Consider the following 17,535-nt stretch of genomic DNA (forward strand, 5'->3'; position numbering starts at 1 on the left):
ACAAAGAGCTGATGAGGGCGCACACAGGGCAAAGGATGGTGAACAAACAGCAGAGGAGGGTGCACAAACAGCAGAGGAGGGCGCACACAGTGCAGAGGATGGTGCACAAACAGCAGAGGAGGGTGCGCACAGTGCAGAGGATGGTGCACAAACAGCAGAGGAGGGTGCGCACAGGGCAGAGGATGGTGCACAAACAGCAGAGGAGGGCGCGCACAAGGCAGAGAATGGTGCACAAACAGCAGAGGAGGGCGCGCACAGTGCAGAGGATGGTGCACAAACAGCAGAGGAGGGTGCGCACAGGGCAGAGGATGGTGCACAAACAGCAGAGGAGGGTGCGCACAGGGCAGAGGAGGGTGCACAAACAGCAGAGGAGGGTGCGCACAGGGCAGAGGATGGTGCACAAACAGCAGAGGAGGGTGCACACAGGGCAGAGGATGGTGCACAAACAGCAGATGAGGGCGCACAAACAGCAGAGGAGGGTGCGCACAGGGCAGAGGATGGTGCACAAACAGCAGAGGAGGGTGCACACAGGGCAGAGGATGGTGAACAAACAGCAGAGGAGGGTGCACAAACAGCAGAGGAGGGTGCGCACAGGGCAGAGGATGGTGCACAAACAGCAGAGGAGGATGCACAAACAGCAGAGGAGGGTGCGCACAGGGCAGAGGATGGTGCACAAACAGCAGAGGAGGGTGCGCACAGGGCAGAGGAGGGTGCACAAACAGCAGAGGAGGGTGCGCACAGGGCAGAGGATGGTGCACAAACAGCAGAGGAGGGTGCGCACAAGGCAGAGGATGGTGCACAAACAGCAGAGGAGGGTGCACAAACAGCAGAGGAGAGCGCGCACAGGGCAGAGGAGGGTGCACAAACAGCAGAGGAGGGTGCGCACAGGGCAGAGGAGGGTGCACAAACAGCAGAGGAGGGTGCGCGTAGGGCAGAGGAGGGTGCACAAACAGCAGAGGAGGGTGCGCACAGGGCAGAGGATGGTGCACAAACAGCAGAGGAGGGTGCACACAGGGCAGAGGATGGTGCACAAACAGCAGATGAGGGCGCACACAGGGCAGAGGATGGTGAACAAACAGCAGAGGAGGGTGCACAAACAGCAGAGGAGGGTGCGCACAGGGCAGAGGATGGTGCACAAACAGCAGATGAGGGCGCACACAGGGCAGAGGATGGTGAACAAACAGCAGAGGAGGGTGCACAAACAGCAGAGGAGGGTGCGCACAGGGCAGAGGATGGTGCACAAACAGCAGAGGAGGATGCACAAACAGCAGAGGAGGGTGCGCACAGGGCAGAGGATGGTGCACAAACAGCAGAGGAGGGTGCGCACAGGGCAGAGGAGGGTGCACAAACAGCAGAGGAGGGTGCGCACAGGGCAGAGGATGGTGCACAAACAGCAGAGGAGGGTGCACACAGGGCAGAGGATGGTGCACAAAGAGCTGATGAGGGCGCACACAGGGCAAAGGATGGTGAACAAACAGCAGAGGAGGGTGCACAAACAGCAGAGGAGGGCGCACACAGTGCAGAGGATGGTGCACAAACAGCAGAGGAGGGTGCGCACAGGGCAGAGGATGGTGCACAAACAGCAGAGGAGGGCGCGCACAAGGCAGAGAATGGTGCACAAACAGCAGAGGAGGGCGCGCACAGTGCAGAGGATGGTGCACAAACAGCAGAGGAGGGCGCGCACAGTGCAGAGGATGGTGCACAAATAGCATAGGAGGGCGCGCACAGTGCAGAGGATGGTGCACAAACAGCAGAGGAGGGCGCGCACAGTGCAGAGGATAATGCACAAACAGCAGAGGAGTGTGCACACAGTGCAGAGGATAGTGCACAAACAGCAGAAGAGGGTTCACACAGTGCAGAGGATGGTGCACACACAGGGCATAGGATGACAGACAGGGCAGAGGATGACACACAGGGCAGAGGATGACACACAGGGCAGAGGATGACACACAGGGCAGAGGATGATGCACACAGGGCAGAGGATGATACACACAGGGCAGAGGATGATGCACACAGGGCAGAGGATGATGCACACAGGGCAGAGGATGATGCACACAGGGCAGAGGGGGGCACACAGTGCAGAGGATGGTGCACAAATAGCATAGGAGGGCGCGCACAGTGCAGAGGATGGTGCACAAACAGCAGAGGAGGGCGCGCACAGTGCAGAGGATAATGCACAAACAGCAGAGGAGTGTGCACACAGTGCAGAGGATAGTGCACAAACAGCAGAAGAGGGTTCACACAGTGCAGAGGATGGTGCACACACAGGGCATAGGATGACAGACAGGGCAGAGGATGACACACAGGGCAGAGGATGACACACAGGGCAGAGGATGACACACAGGGCAGAGGATGACACACAGGGCAGAGGATGACACACAGGGCAGAGGATGATGCACACAGGGCAGAGGATGATACACACAGGGCAGAGGATGATACACACAGGGCAGAGGAGGGTGCACACAGGGCAGAGGATGATGCACACAGGGCAGAGGGGGGCACACAGGGCAGAGGATGACGCACAGGGCAGAGGAGGGTGCACACAGGGCAGAGGATGAGGCACAAAAGGCAGAGTATGACGCACAGGGCAAGGTATGATGCACACAGGGCAGGGTATGATGCACACAGGGCAGAGGATGAGGCACGGGGCAGAGGATGAGGCACGGGGCAGAGGATGAGGCACGGGGCAGAGGATGAGGCACAGGGCAGAGGATGACGCACAGGGCAGAGGATGACGCACAGGGCAGAGGATGACGCACAGGGCAGAGGATGAGGCACAAAAGGCAGAGTATGACGCACAGGGCAGGGTATGATGCAAACAGGGCAGGGTATGATGCACACAGGGCAGAGGATGAGGCACGGGGCAGAGGATGAGGCACGGGGCAGAGGATGAGGCACAGGGCAGAGGATGAGGCACAGGGCAGAGGATGAGGCACAGGGCAGAGGATGAGGCACAGGGCAGAGGATGGTGCACAAACAGCAGAGGAAGGCGCGCACAGTGCAGAGAAGGGCGCACACAGGGCAGAGAAGGGCGCACACAGGGCAGAGGATGACGCACAGGGCAGAGGATTACGCACAGGGCAGATGATGATGCACAGTGCAGAGGATGAGGCACAGGGCAGAGGATGAGGCACAGGGCAGAGGATGAGGCACAGGGCAGAGGAAAAGGCACACAGGGCAAAGGATGACGCACAGGGCAGAGGATGACGCACAGTGCAGAGGATGACGCACAGTGCAGAGGATGACGCACAGTGCAGAGGATGAGGCACAGGGCAGAGGAAATGGCACTCAGGGCAGAGGAAATGGTACTCAGGGCAGAGGATGATGCACAGGGCAGAGGAGGGCACACAGGGCAGAGGATGAGGCACAGGGCAGAGGATGACGCACACAGGGCAGAGGATGAGGCACACAGGGCAAAGGATGAGGCACACAGGGCAGAGGATGAGGCACACAGGGCAGAGGATGAGGCACACAGGGCAGAGGATGACACACAGGGCAGAGGATGACACACAGGGCAGAGGATAACACACAGGGCAGAGGATAACACACAGGGCAGAGGATGGTGCACAAACAGCAGAGAAAGGCGCGCACAGAGCAATTGATGGCTCACAAATAGCAGAGGAGGGCGCGCACAGTGCAGAGGATGGTGCACACAGGGCAGAGGACGGTGCACAAACAGCAGAGGAGGGCTCGCACAGGGCAATGGATGGTGCACAAACAGCAGAGGATGGTGCACACAGGGCAGAGGATGGTTCACAAACAGCAGAGGAGGTCACACACGGCAGAGGATGGTGCACAAACAGCAGAGGAGAGTGCGCACAGTGCAGAGGATGGTGCACAAACAGCAGAGGAGGGTGCGCATGGGGTAAAGGAGGGTGCACAAACAGCAGAGGAGGTCACACACGGGGTAAAGGAGGGTGCACACTGTGCGGAGGAAGGCGCACACGGGGCAGAGGATGGCGCACAGGGCAGGGGATGACGTACAGAGCAGAGAATGATGCACAGGGCAGAGGATGACAAACAGGGCAGAGGATGACGCACACAGGGCAGAGGGTGACGCACACAGGGCAGAGGGTGACGCTCACAGGGCAGAGGGTGACGCTCACAGGGCAGAGGATGACGCACACAGGGCAGAGGGTGACGCACACAGGGCAGAGGGTGACGCACACAGGGCAGAGGGTGACGCACACAGGGCAGAGGGTGACGCACACAGGGCAGAGGGTGACGCACACACAGGGCAGAGGATGAGGCACACACAGGGCAGAGGGTGACGCACACAGGGCAGAGGGTGACGCACAGGGCAGAGGGTGACGCACACACAGGGCAGAGGATGAGGCACACACAGGGCAGAGGATGAGGCACACACAGGGCAGAGGAGGGCACACACAGGGCAGAGGAGGGCACACACAGGGCAGAGGAGGGCACACACAGGGTAGAGGATGACGCACAGGACAGAGGCGGGTGCACAGGGCAGAGGAGGGTGCACACAGGGCAGAGGATGACACACAGGGCAGAGGAGGGCACGCACAGGGCAGAGGATGACACACAGGGCAGAGGATGACGCACACAGGGCAGAGGATGACGCACACAGGGCAGAGAATGACGCATACAGGGCAGAGAATGACGCACACAGGGCAGAGGATGAGGCACACAGGGCAGAGGATGAGGCACACAGGGCAGAGGATGAGGCACACAGGGCAGAGGATGACGCACACAGGGCAGAGGATGACTCACAGGGCAGAGGATGACTCACAGGGCAGAGGATGACTCACAGGGCAGAGGAGAGCACACAGGGCAGAGGAGAGCACACAGGGCAGAGGATGACACACAGGGCAGAGGAGAGCACACAGGGCAGAGGATGACACACAGGGCAGAGGAGGATGCACACAGGGCAGAGGATGAGGCACAGGGCAGAGGATGACGCACACAGGGCAGAGGATGACGCATAGGGCACAGGATGAGGCACAGGGCAGAAGAGGGCACACACAGGGCAGAGGATGAGGCACAGGGCAGAGGATGACGCACAGGGCAGAGGATGAGGCACAGGGCAGAGGATGAGGCACAGGGCAGAGGATGAGGCACAGGGCAGAGGATGAGGCACAGGGCAGAGGATGAGGCACAGGGCAGAGGATGACGCACACAGGGCAGAGGATGACGCACAGGGCAGAGGATGACGCACATGGCAGAGGATGAAGCACAGGGCAGAGGATGAGGCACAGGGCAGAGGATGACACACACAGGGCAGAGGAGGGCACACACAGGGCAGAGGAGGGCACACACAGGGCAGAGGATGACACACAGGGCAGAGGAGGGCACACACAGGGCAGAGGATGACACAGGGCAGAGGATGACGCACACAGGGCAGAGGATGAGGCACACAGGGCAGAGGAGGGCACACACGGCAGAGGAGGGCACACACAGGGCAGAGGAGGGCACACACAGGGCAGAGGAGGGCACACACAGGGTAGAGGATGACGCACAGGACAGAGGCGGGTGCACAGGGCAGAGGAGGGTGCACACAGGGCAGAGGATGACACACAGGGCAGAGGAGGGCACACACAGGGCAGAGGATGACGCACAGGGCAGAGGATGACGCACACAGGGCAGAGGATGACGCACACAGGGCAGAGAATGACGCACACAGGGCAGAGGATGAGGCACACAGAGCAGAGGATGACGCACACAGGGCAGAGGATGACGCACACAGGGCAGAGGATGACGCACACAGGGCAGAGGATGACTCACAGGGCAGAGGATGACTCACAGGGCAGAGGATGACTCACAGGGCAGAGGATGACTCACAGGGCAGAGGATGACTCACAGGGCAGAGGAGAGCACACAGGGCAGAGGATGACACACAGGGCAGAGGAGGGTGCACACAGGGCAGAGGATGAGGCACAGGGCAGAGGATGACGCACACAGGGCAGAGGATGACGCATAGGGCACAGGATGAGGCACAGGGCAGAGGAGGGCACACACAGGGCAGAGGATGAGGCACAGGGCAGAGGATGAGGCACAGGGCAGAGGATGAGGCACAGGGCAGAGGATGAGGCACAGGGCAGAGGATGACGCACACAGGGCAGAGGATGACGCACAGGGCAGAGGATGACGCACATTGCAGAGGATGAGGCACAGGGCAGAGGATGAGGCACAGGGCAGAGGATGACACACACAGGGCAGAGGAGGGCACACACAGGGCAGAGGAGGGCACACACAGGGCAGAGGATGACACACAGGGCAGAGGAGGGCACACACAGGGCAGAGGATGACACACAGGGCAGAGGATGACGCACACAGGGCAGAGGATGAGGCACACATGGCAGAGGATGACGCACACAGGGCAGAGGATGACGCACACAGGGCAGAGGATGACGCACACAGGGCAGAGGATGACGCACACAGGGCAGAGGATGACGCACACAGGGCAGAGGATGACGCACACAGGGCAGAGGATGACGCACACAGGGCAGAGGATGACACACAGGGCAGAGGATGACGCACAGTGCAGAGGATGAGGCACAGGGCAGAGGATGAGGCACAGGGCAGAGGATGAGGCACAGGGCAGAGGAAAAGGCACAGGGCAGAGGAAAAGGCACTCAGGGCAGAGGATGACGCACAGGGCAGAGGATGACGCACAGGGCAGAGGATGACGCACAGGGCAGAGGAGGGCACACAGGGCAGAGGATGAGGCACAGGGCAGATGATGAGGCACAGGGCAGAGGATGACGCACAGGGCAGAGGATGACGCACACAGGGCAGAGGATGACGCACACAGGGCAGAGGATGACGCACACAGGGCAGAGGATGACTCCCACAGGGCAGAGGATGACGCACACGGCAGAGGATGACGCACAGGGCAGAGGATGGTGCACAAACAGCAGAGGAAGGCGCGCACAGTGCAGAGAAGGGCGCACACAGGGCAGAGGATGATGCACAGGGCAGAGGATGACGCACAGGGCAGAGGATGACGCACAGGGCAGAGGATGACGCACAGGGCAGAGGATGATGCACACAGGGCAGAGGATGGTGCACAAATAGCAGAGGAAGGCGCGCACAGAGCAATTGATGGCTCACAAATAGCAGAGGAGGGTGCGCACAGTGCAGAGGATGGTGTACACAGGGCAGAGGATGGTGCACAAACAGCAGAGGAGGGTGCGCACGGGGTAAAGGAGGGTGGAGAAACAGCAGAGGAGGTCACACATGGGGTAAAGGAGGGTGCGCACAGGGCAACGGAAGGTGCACACAGGGCGGAGGAAGGCGCACACGGGGCAGAGGATGGCGCACAGGGCAGAGGATGACGTACAGAGCGGAGAATGACACACAGGGCAGAGGATGACGCACACAGGGCAGAGGATGACGCACACAGGGCAGAGGATGACGCACAGGGTAGAGGATGGCGCACACAGGGCAGAGGAGGGTGCACACAGGGAAGAGGATGACGCACACAGGGCAGAGGATGACGCACAGGGTAGAAGATGGCGCACACAGGGCAGAGGAGGGTGCACAGGGCAGAGGAGGGTACACAGGGCAGAGGATGGTGCACAAACAGCAGAGGAGGGCGCGCACAGGGCAATGGATGGTACACAAACAGCAGAGGAGGGTGCACAAACAGCAGAGGAGGGTGCGCACAGGGCAGAGTATGGTGCACAAACAGCAGAGGAGGGTGCGCACAGTGCAGAGTATGGTGCACAAACAGCAGAGGAGGTCGCGCACAGTGCTGAGGATGGTGCACAAACAGCAGAGGAGGTCGCGCACAGTGCAGAGGATGGTGCACAAACAGCAGAGGAGGTCGCGCACAGTGCAGAGGATGGTGCACAAACAGCAGAGGAGGGCGCGCATGGGGTAAAGGAGCGTGCACAAACAGCAGAGGAGGTCACACACAGGGCAAAGGAAGGCGCACACAGGGCAGAGGAAGGCGCACACGAGGCAGAGGATGAGGCACAGGGCAGAGGATGACGCACAGGGCAGAGGATGACGCACAGGGCAGAGGATGACGCACAGGGCAGAGGATGACGCACAGGGCAGAGGATGACGCACACAGGGCAGAGGATGACGCACACAGGGCAGAGGATGACGCACACAGGGCAGAGGATGACGCACACAGGGCAGAGGATGACGCACACAGGGCAGAGGATGACACACACAGGGCAGAGGATGACACACACAGGGCAGAGGATGACACACACAGGGCAGAGGATGACACACACAGGGCAGAGGATGACACACACAGGGCAAAGGATGATGCACAGGGCAAAGGATGACGTACAGGGCAGAGGATGACGTACTTGGCAGAGGATGACACACACAGGGCAGAGGATGAGGCACAGGGCAGAGGATGACGCACAGGGCAGAGGATGACGCACAGGGCAGAGGATGACGCACAGGGCAGAGGATGACGCACAGGGCAGAGGAGGGTGCACAGGGCAGAGGAGGGTGCACAGGGCAGAGGAGGGCGCACATAGGGCAGAGGATGGCGCACATAGGGCAGAGGATGGCGCACACAGGGCAGAGAATGACGCACAGGGCAGAGGATGAGGCACAGGGCAGAGGATGACGCACAAGGCAAAGGATGACGTACAGGGCAGAGGATGACGTACAGGGCAGAGGATGACACACACAGGGCAGAGGATGACGCACAGGGCAGAGGATGACGCACAGGGCAGAGGATGACGCACAGGGTACAGGATGGCGCACAGGGCAGAGGATGGCGCACAAAGGGCAGAGGATGGCGCACACAGGGCAGAGAATGACGCACACAGGGCAGAGGATGAGGCACACAGGGCAGAGGATGAGGCGCACAGGGCAGAGGATGAGGCGCACAGGGCAGAGGATGAGGCGCACAGGGCAGAGGGTGACGCACAGGGCAGAGGATGACGCACAGGGCAGAGGATGACACACACAGGGCAGGGGATGAGGCACAGGGCAGGGGATGAGGCACAGGGCAGGGGATGAGGCGCACAGGGCAGAGGATGACGCACAGGGCAGAGGATGACGCACAGGGCAGAGGATGACGCATAGGGCAGAGGATGACGCACAGGGCAGAGGATGACGCACAGGGCAGAGGATGACGCACAGGGCAGAGGATGACGCACAGGGCAGAGGATGACACACACAGGGCAGGGGATGAGGCACAGGGTAGAGGATGGCGCACACAGGGCAGAGGAGGGTGCACAGGGTAGAGGAGGGGGCACACAGGGAAGAGGATGACGCACACAGGGCAGAGGATGAGGCACAGGGCAGAGGATGACGCACAGGGTAGAGGATGGCGCACACAGGGCAGAGGAGGGTGCACAGGGCAGAGGAGGGTGCACAGGGCAGAGGATGGCGCACAAACAGCAGAGGAGGGCGCGCATGGGGTAAAGGAGCGTGCAGAAACAGCAGAGGAGGTCACACACAGGGCAAAGGAAGGCGCACACAGGGCAGAGGAAGGCGCACACGAGGCAGAGGATGAGGCACAGGGCAGAGGATGACGCACAGGGCAGAGGATGACGCACAGGGCAGAGGATGACGCACACAGGGCAGTGGATGACGCACACAGGGCAGAGGATGACGCACACAGGGCAGAGGATGACGCACACAGGGCAGAGGATGACACACACAGGGCAGAGGATGACACACACAGGGCAGAGGATGACACACACAGGGCAGAGGATGACACACACAGGGCAGAGGATGACACACACAGGGCAGAGGATGACACACACAGGGCAAAGGATGATGCACAGGGCAAAGGATGACGTACAGGGCAGAGGATGACGTACAGGGCAGAGGATGACACACACAGGGCAGAGGATGAGGCACAGGGCAGAGGATGACGCACAGGGCAGAGGATGACGCACAGGGCAGAGGATGACGCACACAGGGCAGTGGATGACGCACACAGGGCAGAGGATGACGCACACAGGGCAGAGGATGACGCACACAGGGCAGAGGATGACGCACACAGGGCAGAGGATGACACACACAGGGCAGAGGATGACACACACAGGGCAGAGGATGACACACACAGGGCAGAGGATGACACACACAGGGCAGAGGATGACACACACAGGGCAGAGGATGACACACACAGGGCAGAGGATGACACACACAGGGCAAAGGATGATGCACAGGGCAAAGGATGACGTACAGGGCAGAGGATGACGTACAGGGCAGAGGATGACACACACAGGGCAGAGGATGAGGCACAGGGCAGAGGATGAGGCACAGGGCAGAGGATGACGCACAGGGCAGAGGATGACACACAGGGTAGAGGATGACACACAGGGTAGAGGAGGGTGCACAGGGCAGAGGAGGGTGCACAGGGCAGAGGAGGGCGCACATAGGGCAGAGGATGGCGCACATAGGGCAGAGGATGGCGCACATAGGGCAGAGGATGGCGCACACAGGGCAGAGAATGACGCACACTGGGCAGAGGATGAGGCGCACAGGGCAGAGGGTGACGCACAGGGCAGAGGATGACGCACAAGGCAAAGGATGACGTACAGGGCAGAGGATGACGTACAGGGCAGAGGATGACGTACAGGGCAGAGGATGACACACACAGGGCAGAGGATGACACACACAGGGCAGAGGATGAAGCACAGGGCAGAGGATGACGCACAGGGCAGAGGATGACGTACAGGGCAGAGGATGACGTACAGGGCAGAGGATGACACACACAGGGCAGAGGATGACACACACAGGGCAGAGGATGAAGCACAGGGCAGAGGATGACGCACAGGGCAGAGGATGACGCACAGGGCAGAGGATGACGCACAGGGTAGAGGATGGCGCACAGGGCAGAGGATGGCGCACACAGGGCAGAGAATGACGCACACAGGGCAGAGAATGAGGCACACAGGGCAGAGGATGAGGCGCACAGGGCAGAGGATGAGGCGCACAGGGCAGAGGGTGACGCACAGGGCAGAGGATGACGCACAGGGCAGAGGATGACGCACAGGGCAGAGGATGACACACACAGGGCAGGGGATGAAGCACAGGGCAGGGGATGAGGCACAGGGCAGAGGATGAGGCGCACAGGGCAGAGGATGACGCACAGGGCAGAGGATGACGCACAGGGCAGAGGATGACGCATAGGGCAGAGGATGACGCATAGGGCAGAGGATGAGGCACAGGGCAGAGGATGACACACAGGGCAGAGGATGACACACACAGGGCAGGGGATGAGGCACAGGGTAGAGGATGGCGCACACAGGGCAGAGGATGACGCACAGGGCAGAGGATGACACACACAGGGCAGGGGATGAGGCACAGGGTAGAGGATGGTGCACACAGGGCAGAGGAGGGCGCGCACAGGGCAATGGATGGTACACAAACAGCAGAGGAGGGCACGCACAGGGCAGAGGACGGTGCACAAACAGTAGAGGAGGGCGCGCACAGAGCAAAGGATGGTGCACAAACAGCAGAGGAGGGTGCGCACGGGGTAAAGGAGGGTGCACAAACAGCAGAGGAGGTCGCACACAGGGCAGAGGATGGTGCACAAACAGCAGAGGAGAGCGCGCACAGGGCAGAGGATGGTGCACAAACAGCAGAGGAGGGCGCGCATGGGGTAAAGGAGCGTGCACAAACAGCAGAGGAGGTCACACACAGGGCAAAGGAAGGCGCACACAGGGCAGAGGAAGGCGCACACGGGGCAGAGGAAGGCGCACACGGGGCAGAGGATGAGGCACAGGGCAGAGGATGAGGCACAGGGCAGAGGATGACACACAGGGCAGAGGATGACGCACAGGGCAGAGGATGACGCATAGGGCAGAGGATGACGCATAGGGCAGAGGATGACACACAGGGCAGAGGATGACACACACAGAGCAGAGGATGACACACACAGGGCAGAGGGTGACACACACAGGGCAGAGGGTGACGCACAGGGCAGAGGATGACGCACAGGGCAGAGGATGACGCACACAGAGCAGAGGATGACACACACAGGGCAGAGGGTGACACACACAGGGCAGAGGATGATGCACAGGGCAGAGGATGACGCACACAGGGCAGAGGATGATGCACACAGGGCAGAGGATGGCGCACATAGGGCAGAGGATGGCGCACATAGGGCAGAGGATGACGCACACAGGGCAGAGGATGACGCACACAGGGCAGAGGATGACGCACACAGGGCAGAGGAGGGCGCACACAGGGCAGAGGAGGGCGCACACAGGGCAGAGGAGGGTGCACACAGGGCAGAGGATGACGCACAGGGCAGGGGATGACACACAGGGCAGAGGATGACACACAGGGCAGAGGAGGGTGAACACAGGGCAGAGGAGGGTGCACACAGGGCAGAGGATGACTCACAGGGCAGAGGATGACGCACACAGGGCAGAGGAGGGTGCACACAGGGCAGAGGAGGGCGCACACAGGGCAGAGGAGGGTGCGCACAGGGCAGAGGAGGGCGCACACAGGGCAGAGGAGGGCGCACACAGGGCAGAGGAGGGTGCACAAAGGGCAGAGGATGACGCACAGGGCAGAGGAGGGCGCACACAGGGCAGAGGAGGGTGCACACAGGGCAGAGGAGGGTGCACAGGGCAGAGGATGACGCACACAGGGCAGAGGAGGGCGCACACAGGGCAGAGGAGGGTGCACACAGGGCAGAGGAGGGCGCACACAGGGCAGAGGATGACGCACACAGGGCAGAGGAGGGTGCACACAGGGCAGAGGAGGGTGCACACAGGGCAGAGGAGGGCGCACACAGGGCAGAGGAGGGTGCACACAGGGCAGAGGAGGGCGCACACAGGGCAGAGGAGGGTGCACACAGGGCAGAGGAGGGTGCACACAGGGCAGAGGAGGGTGCACACAGGGCAGAGGAGGGCGCACACAGGGCAGAGGAGGGTGCACACAGGGCAGAGGAGGGTGCACACAGGGCAGAGGAGGGTGCACACAGGGCAGAGGAGGGTGCACACAGGGCAGAGGATGACGCACAGGGCAGAGGATGAGGCACACAGGGCAGAGGATGAGGCACACAGGGCAGAGGATGAGGCACACAGGGCAGAGGAGGGTGCACACAGGGCAGAGGATGACGCACACAGGGCAGAGGAGGGTGCACACAGGGCAGAGGATGACGCACACAGGGCAGAGGAGGGTGCACACAGGGCAGAGGATGACGCACACAGGGCAGAGGAGGGTGCACACAGGGCAGAGGATGACGCACACAGGGCAGAGGAGGGTGCACACAGGGCAGAGGAGGGTGCACACAGGGCAGAGGATGACGCACAGGGCAGAGGATGAGGCACACAGGGCAGAGGATGAGGCACACAGGGCAGAGGATGAGGCACACAGGGCAGAGGAGGGTGCACACAGGGCAGAGGATGACGCACACAGGGCAGAGGAGGGTGCACACAGGGCAGAGGATGACGCACAGGGCAGAGGATGACACACAGGGCAGAGGATGACGCACACAGGGCAGAGGATGACGCACAGGGCAGAGGATGAGGCACAGGGCAGAGGATGAGGCACTTACATTGCAGGAGGCGGCTCGGCGGCTTCACGGGAAGGCTGACGCTGATCTGCTGCTCACAAGGCTGTGCGGATGCGGGAGATAACAGCAGGGAATCCTCCAGAACTGGAAGGAGAGGGACATGAATGCCATGAATACACCCCATCACCCCGGAGCCCCAATGACCCGTGGTGCCGCTCCTCACCCTTCTTGGGGGGACAGGGGCTGTCTTCCAATAGCGCATGAGACAGGAGACTCCTCTTCATTTTGGTGACAGCGTCAGTGGTGTCCACCACACGGTTCTCATCAAATGTGTACGGGCGCGGGGACACGGAAGATGATGATGGCGGCGGCAATGTGAAGGTCTCCTCAGATCCAACGTCCTGAGGACCAGGAGGACAAACATCACAGACCGACGACCCCACTGATGGCACGCAGGAGCTCTCACAGGGTCATAGGAAACCAAGCGTGCAGACCCAGGTCACATAGAAGGAAGGAGGAGAAGGTGTGCTGTACCTTCAGCATGGATATCCAGTCATGCTCCAGCTGCTCCGCCAGCTCTGCCCTCATCCGCTTCATGGCATCCAGCTCCGCCATCAGCCCCTGCACCAGCCGAGAGGCCTCCCGCTCTGCACCGTCCTGCTCCTGCTTCATCCTCCAGAACGCAGCGCGCTCCTGCTTCTCCACATAGTCCCGCATCTCCCGGAAATCCCGCGTCAGACTATCCTTAATGTCACAGATCACAATCTGCAGAAACAGAAGACTGATGACGGATACCTCCTGCATTATACTCCAGAGCTGCACTCACTGTGTACATATATTACATTACTGATCCTGAGTTACCTCCTGCATTATACTCCAGAGCTGCACTCACTGTGTACATATATTACATTACTGATCCTGAGTTACCTCCTGCATTATACTCCAGAGCTGCACTCACTGTGTACATACATTACATTACTGATCCTGAGTTACCTCCTGCATTATACTCCAGAGCTGCACTCACTGTGTACATACATTACTGATCCTGAGTTACCTCCTGCATTATACTCCAGAGCTGCACTCACTATTCTGCTGGTGCAGTCACTGTGTACATACATTACTGATCCTGAGTTACCTCCAGTATTATACTCCACAGCTGCACTCACTAGTCTGCTGCTGCAGTCACTGTGTACATACATTACTGATCCTGAGTTACCTCCTGCATTATACTCCAGAGCTGCACTCACTGTGTACATACATTACATTACTGATCCTGAGTTACCTCCTGCATTATACTCCAGAGCTGCACTCACTATTCTGCTGGTGCAGTCACTGTGTACATACATTACTGATCCTGAGTTACCTCCAGTATTATACTCCAGAGCTGCGCTCACTATTCTGCTGGTGCAGTCACTGTGTACATACATTACATTACTGATCCTGAGTTACCTCCAGTATTATACTCCAGAGCTGCACTCACTATTCTGCTGGTGCAGTCACTGTGTACATACATTACTGATCCTGAGTTACCTCCAGTATTATACTCCAGAGCTGCACTCACTATTCTGCTGGTGCAGTCACTGTGTACATACATTACTGATCCTGAGTTACCTCCTGTATTGTACTCCAGAGCTGCGCTCACTATTCTGCTGGTGCAGTCACTGTGTACATACATTACATTACTGATCCTGAGTTACCTCCTGTATTGTACTCCAGAGCTGCGCTCACTATTCTGCTGTGGCTGGCAGAGCGGCCCTCTGGTGCTGTGTTACCTGGATCTCGCGGTACGCGCTCTTCTGGCTGCTGATCACGGCCTCCTTACTTGTGATGCTCTGATCCAGGTGATTGATTTTCTTCTCATAATTGTCCTGTAGAAAATACAAAGCAAAAATCTCAATTTCTCTATTAAAACAAATGATACTGAAGACCGAGTCCTCCCCAGCCATAGCCCCTCCCATTCTGGAAGCCCCTCCCTCTACACATGCCCCTTGACCTTCATACTTCCCATTCCAGCCAGCCACCCCTCCTCTTCCAGATGGCCCTCCCCCTCCAGATGCCTCTACACCTCCAGATGCACCTCCAGACGCCCCTCCCCCTCCAGGTGCCCCTCCCTCTCCAGATGCTCCTCCCCTCCAGACTCCCCTTCCCTCCATACACCTCTCCCTCACTGTTGTAGTCACTATATAGAAAGACTTGGTTCTTGTTGAAATCTGCAGATGAATGTGTTTTATGCACAGGTGCAATGTAACGTTTCGGTCAGACCTGACCTTCATCAGATGCACAACAGAGAAAGAATTATACTGTGTTGGAACACATTCATCGATGACATTTTTATTGCACATGGGTCATTGTCCTGTTGTAGGATGAAATTGGCTCCAATCAAGCGCTGTCCACAGGGTATGGCATTGTAAAATGGAGTGATGGCCTTCCTTATTCACAATTCCTTTTACCTTGTACAAATCTCCGACTTTACCAGCACCAAAGCAACCCCAGACCATCACAATGCCTCCACCATGCTTGACAGAGGGCGTCAGGCAGTCTTCCAGCATCTTTTCAGTAGTTCTGTGTGATCCAAACACCTCACACTTGGATTTGTCTGTCCATAACACTTTTTTCCAATCTTCCTCTGTCCAGTGTCTGTGTTCTTTTGCCCATATTAATCTTTTCCTTTTATTAGCCAGTCTCAGATATAGCTTTTTCTTTGCCCCTCTGCCCTGAAGGCCGGCATCACTGTAGACGGTGACACTGGTGTTTTGCGGGTACTATGTAATGAAGCTGAGGACCTGTGAGGCGTGGATTTCTCACACTAGAGACTGTAATGTGCTTGTCTTGTTGCTCAGTTGTGCAGCGCGGCCTCCACTTCTCTCTACTCTGGTTACAGCCTGTTTGTGCTCTCCTCAGTTGTGCAGCGTGGCTTCCACTTCTCTCTACTCTGGTTACAGCCTGTTTGTGCTCTCCTCAGTTGTGCAGCGCGGCCTCCACTTCTCTCTACTCTGGTTACAGCCTGTTTGTGCTCTCCTCAGTTGTGCAGCGCGGCCTCCACTTCCCTCTACTCTGGTTACAGCCTGTTTGTGCTCTCCTCAGTTGTGGAGCGCGGCCTCCACTTCCCTATACTCTGGTTACAGCCTGTTTGTGCTCACCTCAGTTGTGCAGCGCAGCCTCCACTTCTCTCTACTCTGGTTACAGCCTGTTTGTGCTCTCCTCAGTTGTGCAGCGCGGCCTCCACTTCTCTCTACTCTGGTTACAGCCTGTTTGTGCTCTCCTCAGTTGTGCAGCGTGGCTTCCACTTCTCTCTACTCTGGTTACAGCCTGTTTGTGCTCTCCTCAGTTGTGCAGCGTGGCTTCCACTTCTCTCTACTCTGGTTACAGCCTGTTTGTGCTCTCCTCAGTTGTGCAGCGCGGCCTCCATTTCTCTCTACTCTGGTTACAGCCTGTTTGTGCTCTCCTCTGAAGGGAGTAGTACACACCGATGTAGGAAATCTTCAGTTTCTTGGCAATTTCTCGCATGGAACATCCTTCATTTCTAAGAATAAGAATAGACTGTCGCGTTTCACATGAAAGGTCTCTTTTTCTCGCCATTTTGAGAGTTTAATGGAACCAACAAATGTAATGCTCCAGATTCTCAACTAGCTCAAAGGAAGGTCAGTTTTATAGCTTCTCTAATCAGCAAAACTGTTTTCAGCTGTGTAACATACTTGTACAAGGGTTTTCAAGGGATTTCTAAACATCCATTAGCCTTCTAACACGAGCAAACACAATGTACTATTAGAACACTGGAGTGGTGGTTGTTGGAAATGGGCCTCTATACACCTATGTAGATATTGCATTAAAAACCAGACGTTTGCAGCGAGAATAGTCATTTACCACATAACAATGTATAGAGGGGATTTCTGTGTAATTTAATGTCAGCTTCATTGAAAAAAAAAAAAGGAAATATGTAAGTGACCCTAAACCTTTGAACTGTAGAGTATGTACCAGTATCAACGGGTCAGGTGCATTGTCACAAATAAAACCACGTGCAATACTCAATTTAAGGAAATGCAGATCAAAATGTGAGGCCAGGGCTCCAAGAAATGTTCCTACAGAAACACGAGGTCGAGACTCCCAGAAACATTCCT

At 58.3% G+C, this 17,535-nt stretch overlaps 1 protein-coding gene across 1 annotated transcript in view; it reads right to left on the minus strand.

Annotated features, from left to right (window-relative positions):
• Window positions 1–17,535, minus strand: part of RNF135 (ring finger protein 135) — an 80,469-nt gene that overhangs the window by 11,647 nt on the left and 51,287 nt on the right. The window contains exons 2-5 of the mRNA XM_075351529.1: window positions 15,190–15,285; window positions 13,952–14,182; window positions 13,641–13,818; window positions 13,460–13,561 (exon numbers count right to left, since the gene is read on the minus strand). Of these exons, the coding sequence (XP_075207644.1) occupies window positions 13,460–13,561; window positions 13,641–13,818; window positions 13,952–14,182; window positions 15,190–15,285 (607 nt within the window). The remainder of the gene's footprint in view (window positions 1–13,459; window positions 13,562–13,640; window positions 13,819–13,951; window positions 14,183–15,189; window positions 15,286–17,535) is intronic.

This window comes from Anomaloglossus baeobatrachus, chromosome 5 (assembly GCF_048569485.1).
Source record: "Anomaloglossus baeobatrachus isolate aAnoBae1 chromosome 5, aAnoBae1.hap1, whole genome shotgun sequence".
In the NCBI taxonomy this organism is placed as follows: Eukaryota; Metazoa; Chordata; class Amphibia; order Anura; family Aromobatidae; genus Anomaloglossus; species Anomaloglossus baeobatrachus.